Source organism: Pristis pectinata, chromosome 3, assembly GCF_009764475.1.
Source record: "Pristis pectinata isolate sPriPec2 chromosome 3, sPriPec2.1.pri, whole genome shotgun sequence".
In the NCBI taxonomy this organism is placed as follows: Eukaryota; Metazoa; Chordata; class Chondrichthyes; order Rhinopristiformes; family Pristidae; genus Pristis; species Pristis pectinata.
This window is the reverse complement of record NC_067407.1, coordinates 119500084-119516537: the sequence shown is the minus strand read 5'-3', so window position 1 is coordinate 119516537 and position 16454 is coordinate 119500084. Positions and strand designations below refer to the sequence as shown.

Below are 16454 nucleotides of genomic sequence, written 5' to 3'. Positions count from 1 at the left end.
TTGTACTTCAAAATAAGTGTCTAATCTTGTTAAAGCATGCAGGGTTTGTGAGACTGCGCCTTTTGGAATTCAGGAGGCAGGTTATGAGAGGATAGAAAAGACTTGAAAATGCATTTGGCTGTTAAGTGGGTAGCACATGTAAATTTTAGTTTAGTTCTGGTTACAGTGAATCCTCGGCTTCCTCTCTCCACCATTCCAACTGCACGATGGGAAAAGGTCAATTTTTTTTTCAAGTCACTTGGGATATTCACCTCATTGTTGGACAATTGTGAAATATAAGATGGTGGAATCCAGTGACGTTTCTGGATTTTTGTTTACTCACCTTAGCAGATTTCATAAGAGCCTCATGCTAATTTATGTTCATAGTTTTCAAAATTATGTGGGTGTCAGTTTCAATGGTTTTGTTGTAACTGTCTTCTGAAAGTGAGCTAGATTTTAGTTGATAATCAAAATAAAGAGTAACTTTGTGAATAGAATGCTTCCTTAAGATCATAAATGGAGTATACTATGGGCAAAATGAGCCACTTTTCACTGACAGCCAGACAGTGGTTGCGCACTGAACTTCCCGCCATCCCCTTGGATGCCAATACATCCAAGTGCATTCCATAACATGATGAGTATGTGGGGCCAGATACGTTTTGTATGTGCCCCTCAGCCTTGGGCCAGCCATAGCTGAGGTATCTAGTCCTGCTCCATTTATTGGAAAGGGGTTGTTGACCGTCACTAAAAAGTAAGTTATTTATTTTGTTAACTTTATTTTAGTTAATATTATTGATTTAATTTACTTGAGTAGGATGGTTTTCAACAAATTTTTATAAGTGTTTTCTAATTTTAATTACTTGAACTATTTTGTAAAATACTTGTTTTATTAAACATTTGTTTATGTTTGTCTCTGATCAGTAGAGCAGCTGTCAGTAAGTCATCAGGGCAGGACATTAGTTTCTGTTATCTGCAGTGCAGTCCCTGATTGCTCTGCTTCAGGAACAGTAACACAAGTGAGACCAAAGAATGTTGGGAGCTGCGCAACTGCAATAGATGAGTGAGATCACAGTTACCTCACGACCTCAATGTGAGAAATGGGCTGGGTCAAGCACAATCCAGCCCAATATTTACCTCAGATGTAATCTTTTAGTGTACAGACCAAACACATTTCTGACGAGGATATCCCTTCAAGTTACCTCAAAGTTTGATCTTATATGTGCTGAAAGATGTAAAATATTTAAATTAGTATATCTCATCTGCACTTCATGCATGAAAAACATTTTTGGGGTTCAAGTGACTTTTGTTTTAGATCTGGTGTTGAAAATCAGCTATTCTTTTTATTTGGGTTCAACAAGTGTTAGTTTCAAGGAAAGCCCTGCATTTGTATGGTATTTTACTACATTTTGATCTTTATTCAAAATGCATTCTGTATTATTTTGAAATGCACTCTGTAGTTTGCGTAGACAGAGCATCAACTTTATACAAGCTGCAATCCCACACAAACACAAATGACTGACCAACCTATTTTGTTGGTATTGATTGAGGAAGTACTGTGATCCAGGACCCTGGTGCCATCAGCTCTTAACAATGGAATACCCTCAGCATTCAATTTCATTTAAAGCTTTGCAGCTCTGGTTTTTTACTTCCTTAGGACTGACTCTGAGAGTTGATACTTAAGTGCAGAATTTTGCTTTCTGACACTTGTATCTAATATAACTAAGCCATCTTTTATCAAAAATGATACATTACTTCTTGACTGACACCTGTGTACTTACAGAGGACCTTTGAATTTAATAATATGGGAGTCTGCTCACGTGCACGTGTCCATAAGTTGCACATTCTTAACCCGGGGACTGCCTGTATAAGTTCTTAATTTTGTTGATAGCCCCACAGAGCACGAGTAAATTTGTAGCTTAAAGGTACCTTTAATTAAATGTGTCTTTTTAATTATCGAAACTAGAAATCATGTTGAAACCCAGTGAAGAAGGGATGCCTGATTTGGTTCATGTGATGCGTACCCTCTCTATGGAGAACATCCCTAATCTTCCCCCAGGAGGAGGCCTTGCAAGCAAGTGAGTACAAAATATTTTGCATCTGTAATGACGGTCATAAACTTAGCATGTAAGGTGCTTTTATAATAATTTTTTTGACTGTCCATTTGGTTAAATTATGAGGAACAAGACAACTGGTTACAGTGAACAAAACTCTTCAATCCTCCTGCATGGTTTCTTATCGATTATCTGTTTCTAAAGTAATCATATTCCCTATCACATTACAGAATAGAAAATTTTCCTAAATGCATTAGAGTCAAAGCTAAACAAAGGGATAACTAATAGAGAGAGGGGTACTCGGAATATTGGCAGTTGATAAGGTAGCGGGATGCATCCTTTTCCAATAGACAAAAATAGAAATTGCATTTGCGTTGGCTAAGATCTTCCATTCCTCTTCAGATACACGATAGTGCCAAAGGACTGGAGGACTTTGTAATGTCATATGGATTCATTAAAGGGAAAAGGAATAAACTTAGCAGTTGTCAGGTTACCAGTTTAATATCAGTGGTAGGCAAGCTTTCAGAAAATCATGGAGATGAGCATGAAAAGTCAGCAAAGATTTCTAAGAGAAAATTGTATTTAAAGTGATTTGAGTTTTTTGAAGTCAGAGAGAATGCATAGAACAGTGCAAATGATGTGTATATCAGAATCAGGCTTATTATCACTGTCTCAAATGCCGTGAGATTTGTTGTTTTGTGGCAGTAGTACAGTGCAAAGACATAAAATTACTGTAAGTTACAAAATAAATAGTGCAAAAAAGGAATAATGAGATGGTGTTTATAGACTAATACTTATAGTACACAGAACAGTACAGCACAGGAACGGGCCCTTCGGCCCACAATGTTGTGCCAAACCAATTACATTAGTAATAAAATGCCCAACTAAACTGATCCCTTCTGCCAACACAATGTCCGTATCCTATCACTTCCGTCACATTCATCTGCCTATCTAAGAGCTTCTTGAACGCCCCCATCGTATTTGCCTCCACCACTACCCCAGGCAGCACATTCCAGGCACTCACCACTCTCTATGAATAAAAAAAATTTGCCCCGCACATCTCCTTTGAACTTACCCCCATCACCTTAAATGCATGCCCTCTGGTATTAGACATTTCAACCCTGAGGTACAAATACTGGCTGTCTACTCTATCTCTGCCTCTCGTAATCTTATAAACCTCTATCAGGTCTCCCCTCAGCCTCTGCTACTCCAGAGAGAACAAGCCAAATTTGTCCAACCTATCCTCATAGCACATGCCCTCTAATCCAGGCAGTATTTTGGTAAACCTCTTCTGCACCCTCTCTGAAGCCTCGACATCCTTCCTATAATGGAGCAACCAGAACTGAATGCAGTACTCCAGATGCTGCCTAACTAAAGTTTTATAAAGCTGCAGTATAACTTCATGACTCTTGAACTCAATGCCTCGACTAATGAAGGCAAGAATAATAGAAATCATGCAGACATAGGTGAAGTTCAAATAAGAACAATCAAATGAGGCATTTTTATAGGAAGAATGAGGAGCAAGAATAATGCTAATTAATACTTGAGTCAACATTTTTGGTTGGAAATAAGGTTAAGATTAGTTAATTATATGTATTAGATATTGGACCTTCTAAATCGAAACATAAATCACAAAGATGAGGACAGTATGCTAACCCTGTGAAAATATTACCTCAGTCCAGGCTAAAGTATTGTATGCCTCTTTGATCATCGTAATTTAAGAAGGCTCAGAAATCTGGAATACCTTCTGTAAACCAATCTGCCTATTTTTCTTCTGTTATGAAGCTCCATGACATTTAGGAAGGACAGGAAGCTTGGAAAAATTGGAGGAGTGGCTCTGTTAATAATGCTGATCTTAGCTTAATAGAGAGAGATGATCTACGCTCACAAATCCAGAATGTAAAAGCGGTATGGGCAGAGATAAGTGACTTCTTGCCTTTACTATTTCTTGTGAGGGTGGTGGTCAAACCACTAACTGTAACCATAAGATTTCACAGAGTATAACAGAAGAAATAATGGCAGCTCATCAGAAAGGTATGGTAATAATTGTGGGTGATTTTAATCTACCGTCATACTATTAAGGGTTTAGATGGGGTGGAATTTGTTAAGTGCATTCAGGAAAGTTTCCTTGGGTAATATACAGAGGGCCCTACTTGGGAGAGGGTAAAGCTCGACCTACTCTTGCGTAATAGGGCAGGGCAAGTGACTGAGGTGACAGTGGGGGGGAGTGGGGGGCACTTTGGGATCAGTGTTCATAATTCTATTAGTTTTAAAATAGTTATGGAAAGGGACAGAACTGGTCCACATGTTCAAGTTCTAAATTGGGGTAAGATGTATTTTTTCAGTATGAGACGAGCTTGCAAAAGTTGATTGGAATAGGTTGCTTTTGGGCAAAGGGACCATAGGCAAATGGGAGGCTTTTAATGGTGAGATGGTAAGAGCTCAAGGTTTGCATATTCCTGTTAGAGGGAAAGGCAAGGCTGGGAGGAGTAGGGAACCCTGGATGATGAGGGATATTGAGGCCCTGGCCAGGAAAAAGAAAGCGGCATGGGTCAGGTACAGGCAGCTGGGATCAAGTGAATCCCTAGAGGAGTATAAAGGATGAAAGAGTATACTCAAGAAGGAAATCAAGAGGGAAAAAAGGAGACATGAGATAACCTTGGCAGAGAAGATTAAGGAAAACCCATTAAGGGAAAAAGAGTAACTGGAGAGAGAAAATAGGGCCCCTCAAAATCCAAAGGGGACACCTTTGTGTGGAGTTGCAGGAGATGGGTAAGGTCCTTGATGAATATTTCTCTTCTGTTTTTACCGTAGAGAAAGACATGAAGACTTCGGAACTAGGAAAAGTAGATAGGGAGGTCTTGGGGTAGTCTGCATTACAGTAGAGGTGGTGCTGGATCTCTTAAAAATATGAAGGTAGACAAATCCAAGGCCTGACCAGGTTTATCCAAGAACACTGGGAGGCTAGAGGAGAAATTGTGGAGTCCCTGGCTGCGATATTTGCATCATCATTAGCCAGGGGTGAGGTGCTGGCAGACTGGAGGGTAGCGACTGTTGTGCCTTTATTTAAGAAGGATGGCAAAGAAAAACCTGGGAACTATAGACCAGTAAGTCTAACATCTGTGGTAGGTAAGTTACTGGAGAGGATTCTGAGGGCTAAGATATACGTACATCTGGAAAGATGGGAATGATTAGGGGTAGTCAGCATGGCTTTGTGCATGGGTGATCATGCCTTCGGAACTTGATTGAGTTTTTTGATGATGTGACCAAGAAAGTTGATGAGGGCAAGGTGGTAGATGTGGTTTATATTGACTTCGGTAAGGCCTTTGATAAGGTTACGCATGCTAGGCTGCTCTTTAAGGTTAGATGGCATGGAATCTAGGGAGAGCTGGCTGATTGAATACCCAATTGACTTGATTATAGAAAGCAGAGGGTCATGGTAGAAGGTTGTTTCTAGGACTGAAGGCCCGTGATTAGTGGTGTGCCTCAGGTCAGTGCTGGACCCATTGTTGTTTGTCGTCTATATCAACAATCTCGATAGCAATGTAGAGGGCATGGCTAGTAAGTTTGCAGATGACACTAAAATAGATGGTATAGTGGACAATAAAGAAAGTTATCAAAAATTACAGGGGGATCTTGATCAGCTGAGTAAGTGGGTCGAGGAATGGCAAATGGAGTTTAATTTGGATTAAATGTGAGGTGTTGCATTTTGGAAAGTCAAATCCAGGTAGGACTTTCACAGTGAATGGCAGGGCCCTTGGACAGTGTTGTAGAACAGAGGGACTTTGGAGTACAAGTACATGGTTCACTGAAACTAGAATCACAGATAGACAGGGTGGTGAAGGCGGCTTTCGGCACGCTGGTCTTAAGTCGGCATTGAGTATAAAAGTTGGGAGGTCAAGGTGCAGTTGTACAAGACGCTAGTGAGGCCACAATTGGAGTATTGTGTTAAGTTTTGGTCACCATGTTATTAACCTGGAAAAAATGTGGAAAACATTAACAAGGATGATGCCAGGACTTGAGGGACTGAGTTATAGGGAGAGGTTGGACAGGTTAGAACTTTATTCCTTGGAGCATAAGAGACTGAGAGGTGATCTTATAGAGGTGTATAAAATCATGAGGGGCATAGAAAGGGTGAAGGCACTCAGTCTTTTTCCCCAAAGTTGGGGTATCAAGAACTAGACAGCATAGGTTTGAGGTGAGAGGCAAAAGATTTAAGAGGAGCATGGAGATAGAAACTGTAGTAATAAATGGAAACAAGGAAATGGCAGATAATTAAAACTTTCTTTATACTGGGTGGTGTCCATGTGGAATGAGCTGCCAGAGGAAATGGTTGAGGCAGGTACAATAACAACTTTTAAAAGACAGTTGGACAGGTACATGGATTGGAAAGGTTTAGAAGGTTATGGGCCAAATGCTGGCAAATTGGACTTGCTTGGATGGGGCATCTTGGTCGGCATCGACCAGTTGTGCCAACGGGCCTGTTTCCATACTCTGACTTATAGATTGGAAAAAAAATCAGAAGGCCAAGGTAACCCAGATCAGGAGTTCATAAGAGTGTCTACAGGAAGGTTTCTTAGACCAACCTGTTCTGGAACCTTCTGGAGCACAGACCATACTGGACCTGCAATGTCATGGGATTAGTTAATGATCTCATCATGAAGTTGTCTCTATGTAGCAGAGATCATAATGACATTTAGTTTGATGAGAAGAATGGGTCTAAGACTAGCATTTTAAACTTAAATAAGTGCAGTGATTCTGTATGATCATTCAGTATGGTTATGGCTGACTGTTTTCAATTCACTTCCCCTCCCCTCCCTTCCTTACAATACCATGAGCTCTTATCTCATGCAGCAACTTTTTATATGGTACCTGATCAAATTCCAAATGCACTCCATCTATTGGTTCCACTCAATCAACTATGCTTGTTGTAATTGAAGAGCTCAAGTAAACTTATCAGACATGATTTCCGTTTCAGAAATCCATGTTGACTTGTTTTGACTGCATTAAGCTTTTGTAAATGGCTAGATTTTCCTCCTTTGATTATACACTCCAGTAACTTCGTAAAAACAGATATTAATTGATCTACAGTTTGCTGCTTTTTGTCTCCCTTTTTGAAAAACAGCACCACATTTGCCATTTTCCAGTCTGTTGGTACTCTCTCAGAGCTCACTCATCTGTCTTTAGTCTTATTAGTCTTTCCAGTACTTAATCTCTGGTGATTGGGGTTGTTAAAAGTTGTTCTCTCTCATTTGAAACTGGCCCATCTGTTATCTTTGGGATAGTTACAATGTCTACAACTATGAAGCTTGATGCAAAGTATTGTTTTAATTATCTGCCATTTCCTTGTTTCCATTTATTACTACAGTTTCACTCTCCATGATTCCTATACTTACCTCAGCTGCCTTTTTTCTTTTATATATATATATCCATAGAAACTTGCTGTTTGTTTTGACATTAGTTACCATTTTACTCTTGTCATCAGTTTTCTCCCTCCTTATTAGCTTTTTAGTCCTCCGCTGCTGGTTCCTGAAAAATTCCCAGTCTCTGGTCTACCATTAACTTTTACTACTTTCTGTAACTTACCTGCCACAGATGCTAACATAAAACTAGCAGAGTGGGTTCTGAGGAGGATGCTGTGAGCCTTCATGGGGTTGTTGACAGGTAAATGAATGGACAAGGATATGGTAGATGGAGTACGATATAGAAAAATGTACATTCATCATCTTGGGTAGGAAAATAAAAAGGTGATTTAAATGGCAAGAGATTGAAAGGTATTGGTGTTCAGAGGGACAGAGATACAGCAGGCAGTTAGAAAGAATGTTAGCTATTATTGCCAGAGGATTTTACTGTCAGAATAGAGAAATCTTGCTCCAATAACATAGGGCGCTAGTGTGACCATATGTGGCACATTATATGCAGGTCTCACCTCCCTACATAAGAAAGAGTAGGGTTAGAGGAGTGGTGTTAAAATTCATCAGATTAATTCCTGGCGTGGTGGCTTTGTGCATGAGGGTAAAAGAAACATTGGTGTATACTCTCTAGTGTTTGGAAGAATAAGAAATGTTCTCATGAAAAATACAAAATTCTTATGCGGATTGTCAGGTTAGATGTGGAATTGATGATTTCCCCTAGCTGGCATGTCCATTACCAAATTATATTCTCAAAGGTGGCCATTCTGGACATAGATGAGATGCAATTTATTCACCCAGCTGAGGTGGGTTCTGTACACGAGAGGTAGTCATAGTCGGTAAGTATATTCAAGACTGAGATCATAAGATTTATAGCTATTGAAGGAATCAAGGGATATGAGGTTATCTGTATGTTGGAAAGTGGTGTTGATCAGCCACAATCCTGCTGAATGATGGAGGTGGTATGAGGGACCTAATAGCGTACTTTTGCTTTTATTTTATGTGTTCTTTTATCTTCATCTCTTTCTCTCCTTCCAGCTGTCGCCTTAAACTTCTCCCCTATCTCTTCCAGCAGTATGTTTGAAGTTTATGCACAACTTTGTAACTGGGATTGAGATCACAAACTCAACTCTATTTACCACTTTCTGCCATTTCGTGGTCCACTGGGCCATATTTTTAAGGTTCTCTTTTGTCCTAACTCTGAAGTCATGTCTTAGTCTTGTTTCCTCCAGTCTCCTGTAGTGACTTTGCCAAGCTCACGTCGATGACGTCTTCCTCTTTTTCCATTGATTCCCCTTCTCACCCAAGTTCACCACCTGTCTGATGTTAGCTGATAATAACTGTTCTTTCATCTTAAGTACCGTCTCCCACCCCATTAAATCTGTTGTTCTTATCCCTCTCACAGATCCAGATCTAACTGGTTGAAAAGCCGCAAGGGCTGAATCATTTTCTCATTTTCTATGTAATAGGTAGTCCGGTCCAATCTGTTTCAGACTGAAATGAAGCACCCTATTAAATCCTCAAATACTTGAACCATTTTCTCTGATATTCATTCACAATGGGGAGAAATATGTATCTGTGAAAGATGTGTTAAATGAGGCACCTAAGAGAAATTTAACTTGTGTTCAACTGTCATATTTCCTTTAAACTGGATTTCTTGACTTATTACCTAATTACATTTTGTTAGAAGTGATGGTCTTGCACTATACAGTTGCTTCATTTCTTTGCAAATAACAGGAAAAAAAAGTTTAATAGTTTGTGTTTCTGTAATCCCTTTAGGCGCAGTGTGATTGAAGCTGTTTATAATAGACTGAATCCACACAGGGATGATGATGGGGTGAGTTTTATTTTCTTATGCTTATAATGTTATTGCACAAAACAGATGCAGGACTTTGCTCCTGATTAGAATGCACACACAATGTTGACTGTGATGTTTTTTTTCCCCATTTTATTACATTCTTAAGCAAAAGGTTTGCTTGGAGTAAAGTTTCTTGTGATAAATTGTTGACATATCCTACTATGCAGCAAAATAGATCATTTGGGCCAACAGAAACATTTTTTGCAAAAATGCATTTTTTATGAAAAATGAATTTGAAACGTGTAAGCACATTCTACTTAATTAGTTAAACTGTACTCGAATAAAAATGTTGAAAGTTATTGAATGTAACAAAATTGGAAAATTTATGGAAGAAATGAAGTGCAAAAGTCAATCTTTTTGCAATATTTTCAATGAATTATGCTCATCAAGATCAGTGAATCTAAGGAAGGGGTAACTTCTATTTCTGGCACCCTGTGAATGCTTATGCTCTTGTAGACTCATCTCAGGCTAGATGCAGTGAAAAATATCCCTTTATCTCCTCCTATAACTTATGCCATCCTGAAACTTTTCACATTGTAGAATCTATAAATTAGATTGTTGAATGGTATCAGCTTATTGGCAGTGCTGTTATTCCCCTTTAAGAACTTGGGTGAAAACTGTTCGAACTTTCATTTCTAAATTGCATTGGAATTTGGCTAACAATGTCAAAAGAATGATCTTAATCTGGCACAGCAATCTTAATATGCTACAGCAATTAGACTGTATATCAAAAACTGCTTTAGATACTCAGCAGGTCAGGCAACATTTGTGGAGAGAGAAATGGACTTACCATTTCAGGTTGATGCTCTTTCAGGAGAACTGATGAAAGTTAGAAAGAAGTTAGAAAGTGGTGGAAGAGTCTGAGGTCCATCAGAACTTCTCTGAAGAGTTTTCTATCATTCAAACCAAAAAGAACTTTTATTTTTAACTTTCATCAATCTTGATGAAAAAACGTCAACCTGAAACATAACTCCATTTCTTTCTCTGCCGATGATCTGCCGCACAACTTCGGAAGTTTTTTTTTATTTCAGATTTCCAGTATTTGGAGTGTTTTGCTTTCTAACAGTAATTGAACCATTCTGATCTTGCACTACCAGAGCACATATTTGGACTAGTATTTAATAAAAAAAATGAAGAACTGGATAAAATTAAGTGCTGTTCTCCAGGCAGAGTAGGAAGGTTTGAACCCCTTTCATTTGAAATTGGTTGTGTAAATTGGCAAGTCTCAGTTCAGTTGATATGCCATATTACATTAGTTCCACACAGACCCAGGCATCTCACATTTTTTTTCCTCGCCCTCCAGTAGTGCAGAATTGGTGCACATCAAAATAAATAATGGTGTGATGAGGTGAGCTGAGGTTCATGGACACAAAAAGTAGTAGTGGTGTTGATAGGAAGGTAGTTTGAGGCTAAAGGTGATAATGATCATTTGATAAGATGGGCAGATCAATGGCAGATGAAATCTGATACTGATCAGTGTGACTTTGGGAGAACTAACATGGGTAAGGCATACACAATGAATGAATAGAGAGTATTGAGGGACAAAGGAACCTTGGTGTGCAAGTCCAAGGATCACTGAAGATGGCAGCGCAGTTAGATAAGATGTGAAGAAGGCATTTGGATACTTGCCTTCGTTAGTTGTGTCACAGAATATAAGAGTAGAGAGGTTATGGTACAACTTTGATAAGTTAGTTAAACCAAAGCTGGAGTTCTGTGTTCGGCTGTAGTTGCCGAAGGATGGATGGATGTGACTGCACTGGAGAGGGTGCAGAGGAGATTTATCGATATGTTGCCTGGGATGAAGCATTTCAGTTGGATAGGCTAGGTTTGTTCTCCTTTGAATAGAGGAGAATGAGGGGCTATCTGATAGAGGAATACAAAGTGATTAGGGACATAGGGTAGATAATAGGAAACATTTCCTCATAGCAGTGGAGTCTCAAACTAGTGAGCATGGGTAAAGGGTAAGGGGTCTAGAGGATATCTGAGGAGACATTTTTTTTTCACCCAGAGGGCGATCGAAATCTAGAATGCACTGCCTGAGTAGGTGTTGAAGGCATGTACTATCACAACAAGTATAGACCATAGAATGGTACAGCACAGGAATGGGCCCTTTGACCCAAAATGTCTGCACCAAACACAATGCCAAATTAAACTAAATCTCTTACATTAGGGACATTTAAGAGACTCTTAGATAGACACATGAATAATAGAAAAATAAGGGGCTATGTGGGAGGGAAGGGTTAGGTAGATCTTAGAGCAGGATGTCGGCACAACGTTGTGGGCCAAAGGGCCTGTACTGTGCTGTAGTGTTCTATGTTCTCTTCTGCCTGAACATGATCCATATCCCATCATTCCTTGCATATTCATTTGTCTATCTAACACCCTCTTAAATGTCACTGCTTCCACCACTACCCCTGGTAGCCCGTTCCAGGCACCTACCATTCTCTGTGTTTTTAAAACAAAACTGCCCCGCACATCTCTTTTAAACTTTCACCTTCTCACCTTTAATGCATGTCCTCTAGTACTTGACATTTCTACCCTGGGAAAAAAGATTTTGGCTGTCTATCTATGCCTCTCATAACTTAATAAACTCTATCAGCTTTCCCCTCAGCTTCTGATGCTCCAGAGAAAAAAGAACCCAAGTTTGTCCTGGTAAACCTCTTCTGCACCCTTTCCAAAGCCTCCACATCCTTTCTGCCAGGGGGTGACCAGAATTACACATGATCCTCCCAAGTGCAACTTAACCAAAGTTTTCTGTAGCTGCAGAGTGACTTATTCAGTACCCTGACCAATGAAGGCAACCATGCTATATGCCGCCTTTACTACCCTATCTACTTGCATGGCCATTTTCAGGGAGGTATGGGCTTGGACCCCAAGATCCCTCTAGACATCAATGCTGTTAAGTGTCCTGCCATTAACTGTAGACTTTTGCCTTACAGTTGACCTCCCAAAGTGTAACACCTCACACTTGGCTCAGATTAAACTCCATCTGCCATTTCTCTGCCCACTGATCTTTTCTGCCTTATCTTTTGTCAGCCCTCTACTCTGTCCACAATTTCATTAATCTTTGTCATCGGCAAACCTACTAACCCACCAATCTACATTTTCTTCCAAGTCATTTATGTATACCACAAAGAACATAGGCCCCAGCATTGTTCCCTGTGGAACACCACTGGTTACAGACCTCCAGCCAGAATAACACCCTTCCACCACTACCCTCTGTCTTCAATGGCAAGCAAATTCTGAATCAAAACTGCCAAATCACCATGAATCCTATGCTTTTTAATTTTCTGTATCGGCCTACCGTGAGGGACCTTGTCAAATAGTCTCTAGATGTGCACTTTAATTGGCAAGGCAAAGAAGGCTTCCAGACTAGGTACTGATAAGGTAGATATACACAAGGTGGATAAACTGCACACAATATTCCAAATAAGGCCTAACCAAAGTTTTATACAGCTGCAGCATGATTTCCTGATGCCCTGACCGATGAAAGCAAACGCGTTATACACCACCTTTACTACCCGATCTACTTGTGTTGCCACTTTCAGAGAGCTAAGGACTCGTACTCCAAGATCTTTCTGTACATCAATGCTCCTAAAGGTCCTGCCATTTACTGTTACTTTGCTTTTACATTTGCCCTCAAAGTGCAACACCTCACACTTGCCCGGATTAAACCCCATCTGCCATTTCTTCATCCATATCTGCAACTAATCTATATCCTGCTGTATTCTTTGGCAACTTTCTTCATTATGCACAACTCTGCCAATTTTTGTGTCATCTGCAAACTTGCTCTTCAGCCCATCTACATCTTCGTCCCGAGTCATTTATATAAATCGCAAATAAGAGACTTCCCAGCACTGCTCTTTGCAGAACACCACTGGTCTCAGACCTCTAGTCAGAATAACACCCTTCCACTACTACCCTCTATCTTCTATGGCCAAGCCAATTTTGAATCCAATCTACCAACTTTCTATAGATCCCACGCATCTCATTCTTCTGGATCAGCCTACCATAAGAGACCTTGTCAAGTGCCTTACTAAAGTCCATGTGGACTACATCCACTGCCCTACCCTCATTAATCATCATTGTCACATCCTCAAAAAACTCAATTAAGTTTGTAAGGCATTGCCTGCCCTGGACAAAGCCATACTGACTATCCCTAATAAGCCCATGCTTTTTAAAATGTGAGTAAGTCCTATCCCTAAGAATCCTCTGTAAAAGCTTCCCTACCACTGACGTGAGGCGCACTGGCGTATAATTTTCTGGATTATCATTTGGTATCTTTTTTTTTACTGAGGCTTTAATATCACTGTATTTGATAAAATACTTGTTTAGTACCCCAGCCTCCATAAATAAATTTATTTTCTGTTCCCTAATCAGGCCCACTTCTCCTCTTACTACATGTTTACTGATTACAAGCTTTTAGAGAATTTTTGGATTCCTTTCTACATTTGCTCCAGTATTCTCCGCATACCCTTTTTCCACTTTATTTTTACTTTCACCCTGAACTTTCTATGATCAAAGCTTAAGATATGGTAATGTTTAAAAGAGGGCACCTGCGTGGATGAAGTACACAGAGAAGTCATTACAATCCTCAACTGTAGAAAGGAAATGTGTTTTAAATAAGTTGTAGAATTCAAGTTGAAGAATACAAAATGAAATTGGCCTTTCAAAGGATAGTTTATAAATAATGTAGTTCCTTACCACAAAGCAGTCTAGAATTTAGAACAAATTGTGTGGAACATGCCACTTTATTCAGAAGCAGTTGCAGGAACTGAGAATTTCATAAAAGGATAACATTAAGTGTTCTTTCCAAGCCTTGGTTGATGCATATTATTTTCCAAATGAGTGACTTTAGTTCGCATATTCTGTATCTGATTCAGTGCCAGTTGTGAAAACTCGTGTTCTAATCCTGACATTCATCATTTTGATGGGCATAATAATTTGGCAGAAAATGTAAACATGTATATAAAAAGTTCACTAGGATTCCCCAGGATTCTTTTTCCAAGCATTTGCATATATTATTGTCATTCAGTAGAGATTGCTGAGAAGCCACAGGTGTTGTTATTATGATGGGTTATACTGTTTTAGTCATGCCCACCAGAAACACCTTGTATTACTTACAGGTAAACGTGTACTTCAGTTACATTTTCTTAGTGATGTATATTTATTTTGCTAAAATCTAAAGATATGGTTACCAAGCTAGTAAACAGCTCACAATGATCAAAATGTATTTCCACACACAGTTTTACTACAGTTGCTTAAAAAATGTTATATTTATATTATTAAATAGTATATTGGGATTGTGTCCAATGAGAATGTTTGGCTATTGCTCTCTTTTATTTCCTGATCAAAATGCAATAGGCCACATCTGCCTTCCCAGTAAGCTGCAAATAACCTAGACCTTAAGTATTAGACAATATTCACTTATTTTAATTGACTATTGGCGTCAAAATGCTTATTTAAAAAGAATAAAGATGAAACTTTCATGAAAGCATCCTATTCTTTCAAAAGCAAACAATAAAAAGTAGCACTATCTGCCAGCTTCTGATATGTGACGGTGTAGATTACTTGGAAATTTGAATTGGAGGTATTCTACTTGCAGTTAGAGTAAATGGATCTAAATTTTAAAATAGATATAATATTTTATGTCTTATAATATTTTCCTGGAATGATATAAAACCTTAAAAAATATCCATTTAATATTTTAGCCTAAAATGCTGACTGGCTGATTTATTTTCTCCTCAGTTTTTGGAGTTACTGGTACCTGGTTGCACTAACACTATATAAATGTTAAATTCAGATTGCTTATGGCTGTAGTAATTACTGGGAACGAGAGCGAAATATGCAAATGTGGCACTTTATTTATGTATGCAGGTAATACGAGTTTAGCGTAATGCTGCTATAGTTCAGTATTACCGCCATGATGCAGATGGACTAAACAATATAGGTCTAAAGACTAATGTGATCAACATTGAGAATATGTTCCAGTAATACTATAGTACATAATGAAAAACTGTTATAATCATCTTTATAGAACTGAAACAAATACAATGGTGCCTTTTCTAATGGTGCCAGCTCAAATTTTTAAAAGGCCCCCCTTACATTATAATACAGATCTGCTTATCAAAAGGTAATGAAATGTAATAATACCTGTACTCAGGAGATTTAATCACTTACTCAATGCTAAAACCTAATGGGCATTTTAGTTTTTTGGAGAAGCGGGATTATTCATTTATTCAGACTTATTGGCAAAGGAGTCAGAGAATGGTTACAACATGAAAGGAAGCTATTTAACCTGTCATATCTGTGATGGCTTTCTACCAGAGGAACTCTCTACTTCTTCCCATTGGCCCTTTGTCTGTTGCCTTGCAAATTTTTCACCACTATATATTTATCCGGTTCCCTCTTGAAAGCTCCAATTGAATCTGCTTCCACTCCATCTGTCAAGCAGTGCATTCCAGATACCAACCACACCACATAAAAAAATGTTTTTCTCATGCAACTCATAATTCATTATTTTATTCCTATGAGCTCTATTCTTCAACCCTTCAACCTAAGGGAACAGCTTCCCACTATATACTCTCTACAAAGCTCTTGTCACTTTATATACTTCTGTCAGGTGTCCCTTCCCTTTTCTCCGAAGAAAACAGACCCAGTTTCTCTAATTGATCTTTGTAACTGCAGTCCCTCATCCCAGGAAACATTCTTGTAAATCTTTTCTGGACCATCTCTCCTGTCTTCATATCTACATACGGCAACCAGAAATGAACACCCTGCTCCAGTAGAGGCTTGACTAGTGTCTTATAAAGATTCAGCATAATTTCCTTGATTTTGTGCTCTGTACCTCTCGTGATAAAATTATGCATGTCTTATTAGCTGCTTTCTCAATCTATCTTTGTCATTTTCAATCACTTGTGCACCCATACCATCATGAACCCTTGTTCTTGCATGCCTTGTTAGAACTGCATTCTCTATTGCTTCTCGTCATTCTTCCAACCAAAATGCATTACCTCACATTTTTCTACATGAAGGTTCAACTGTCTATTTCACCAATCTGCAGCAATCTATCACCATCAGTTAACAATGCTACTAAGTTTGTGTTATCCACAAATATAGAAATTGCAGCTTAGACCCCCCAAGCCAAAGTCATCA

At 39.0% G+C, this 16454-nt stretch overlaps 1 protein-coding gene across 8 annotated transcripts in view; it reads left to right on the top strand.

The window, feature by feature from the left end:
• ppm1ba (protein phosphatase, Mg2+/Mn2+ dependent, 1Ba) overlaps positions 1-16454 on the top strand; it is a 109583-nt gene that overhangs the window by 87217 nt on the left and 5912 nt on the right. For all 8 annotated transcript variants that reach the window (XM_052012120.1, XM_052012121.1, XM_052012115.1 and 5 more), the window contains exons 4-5: positions 1943-2054; positions 9221-9278. In XM_052012120.1, the coding sequence (XP_051868080.1) occupies positions 1943-2054; positions 9221-9278 (170 nt within the window). The remainder of the gene's footprint in view (positions 1-1942; positions 2055-9220; positions 9279-16454) is intronic.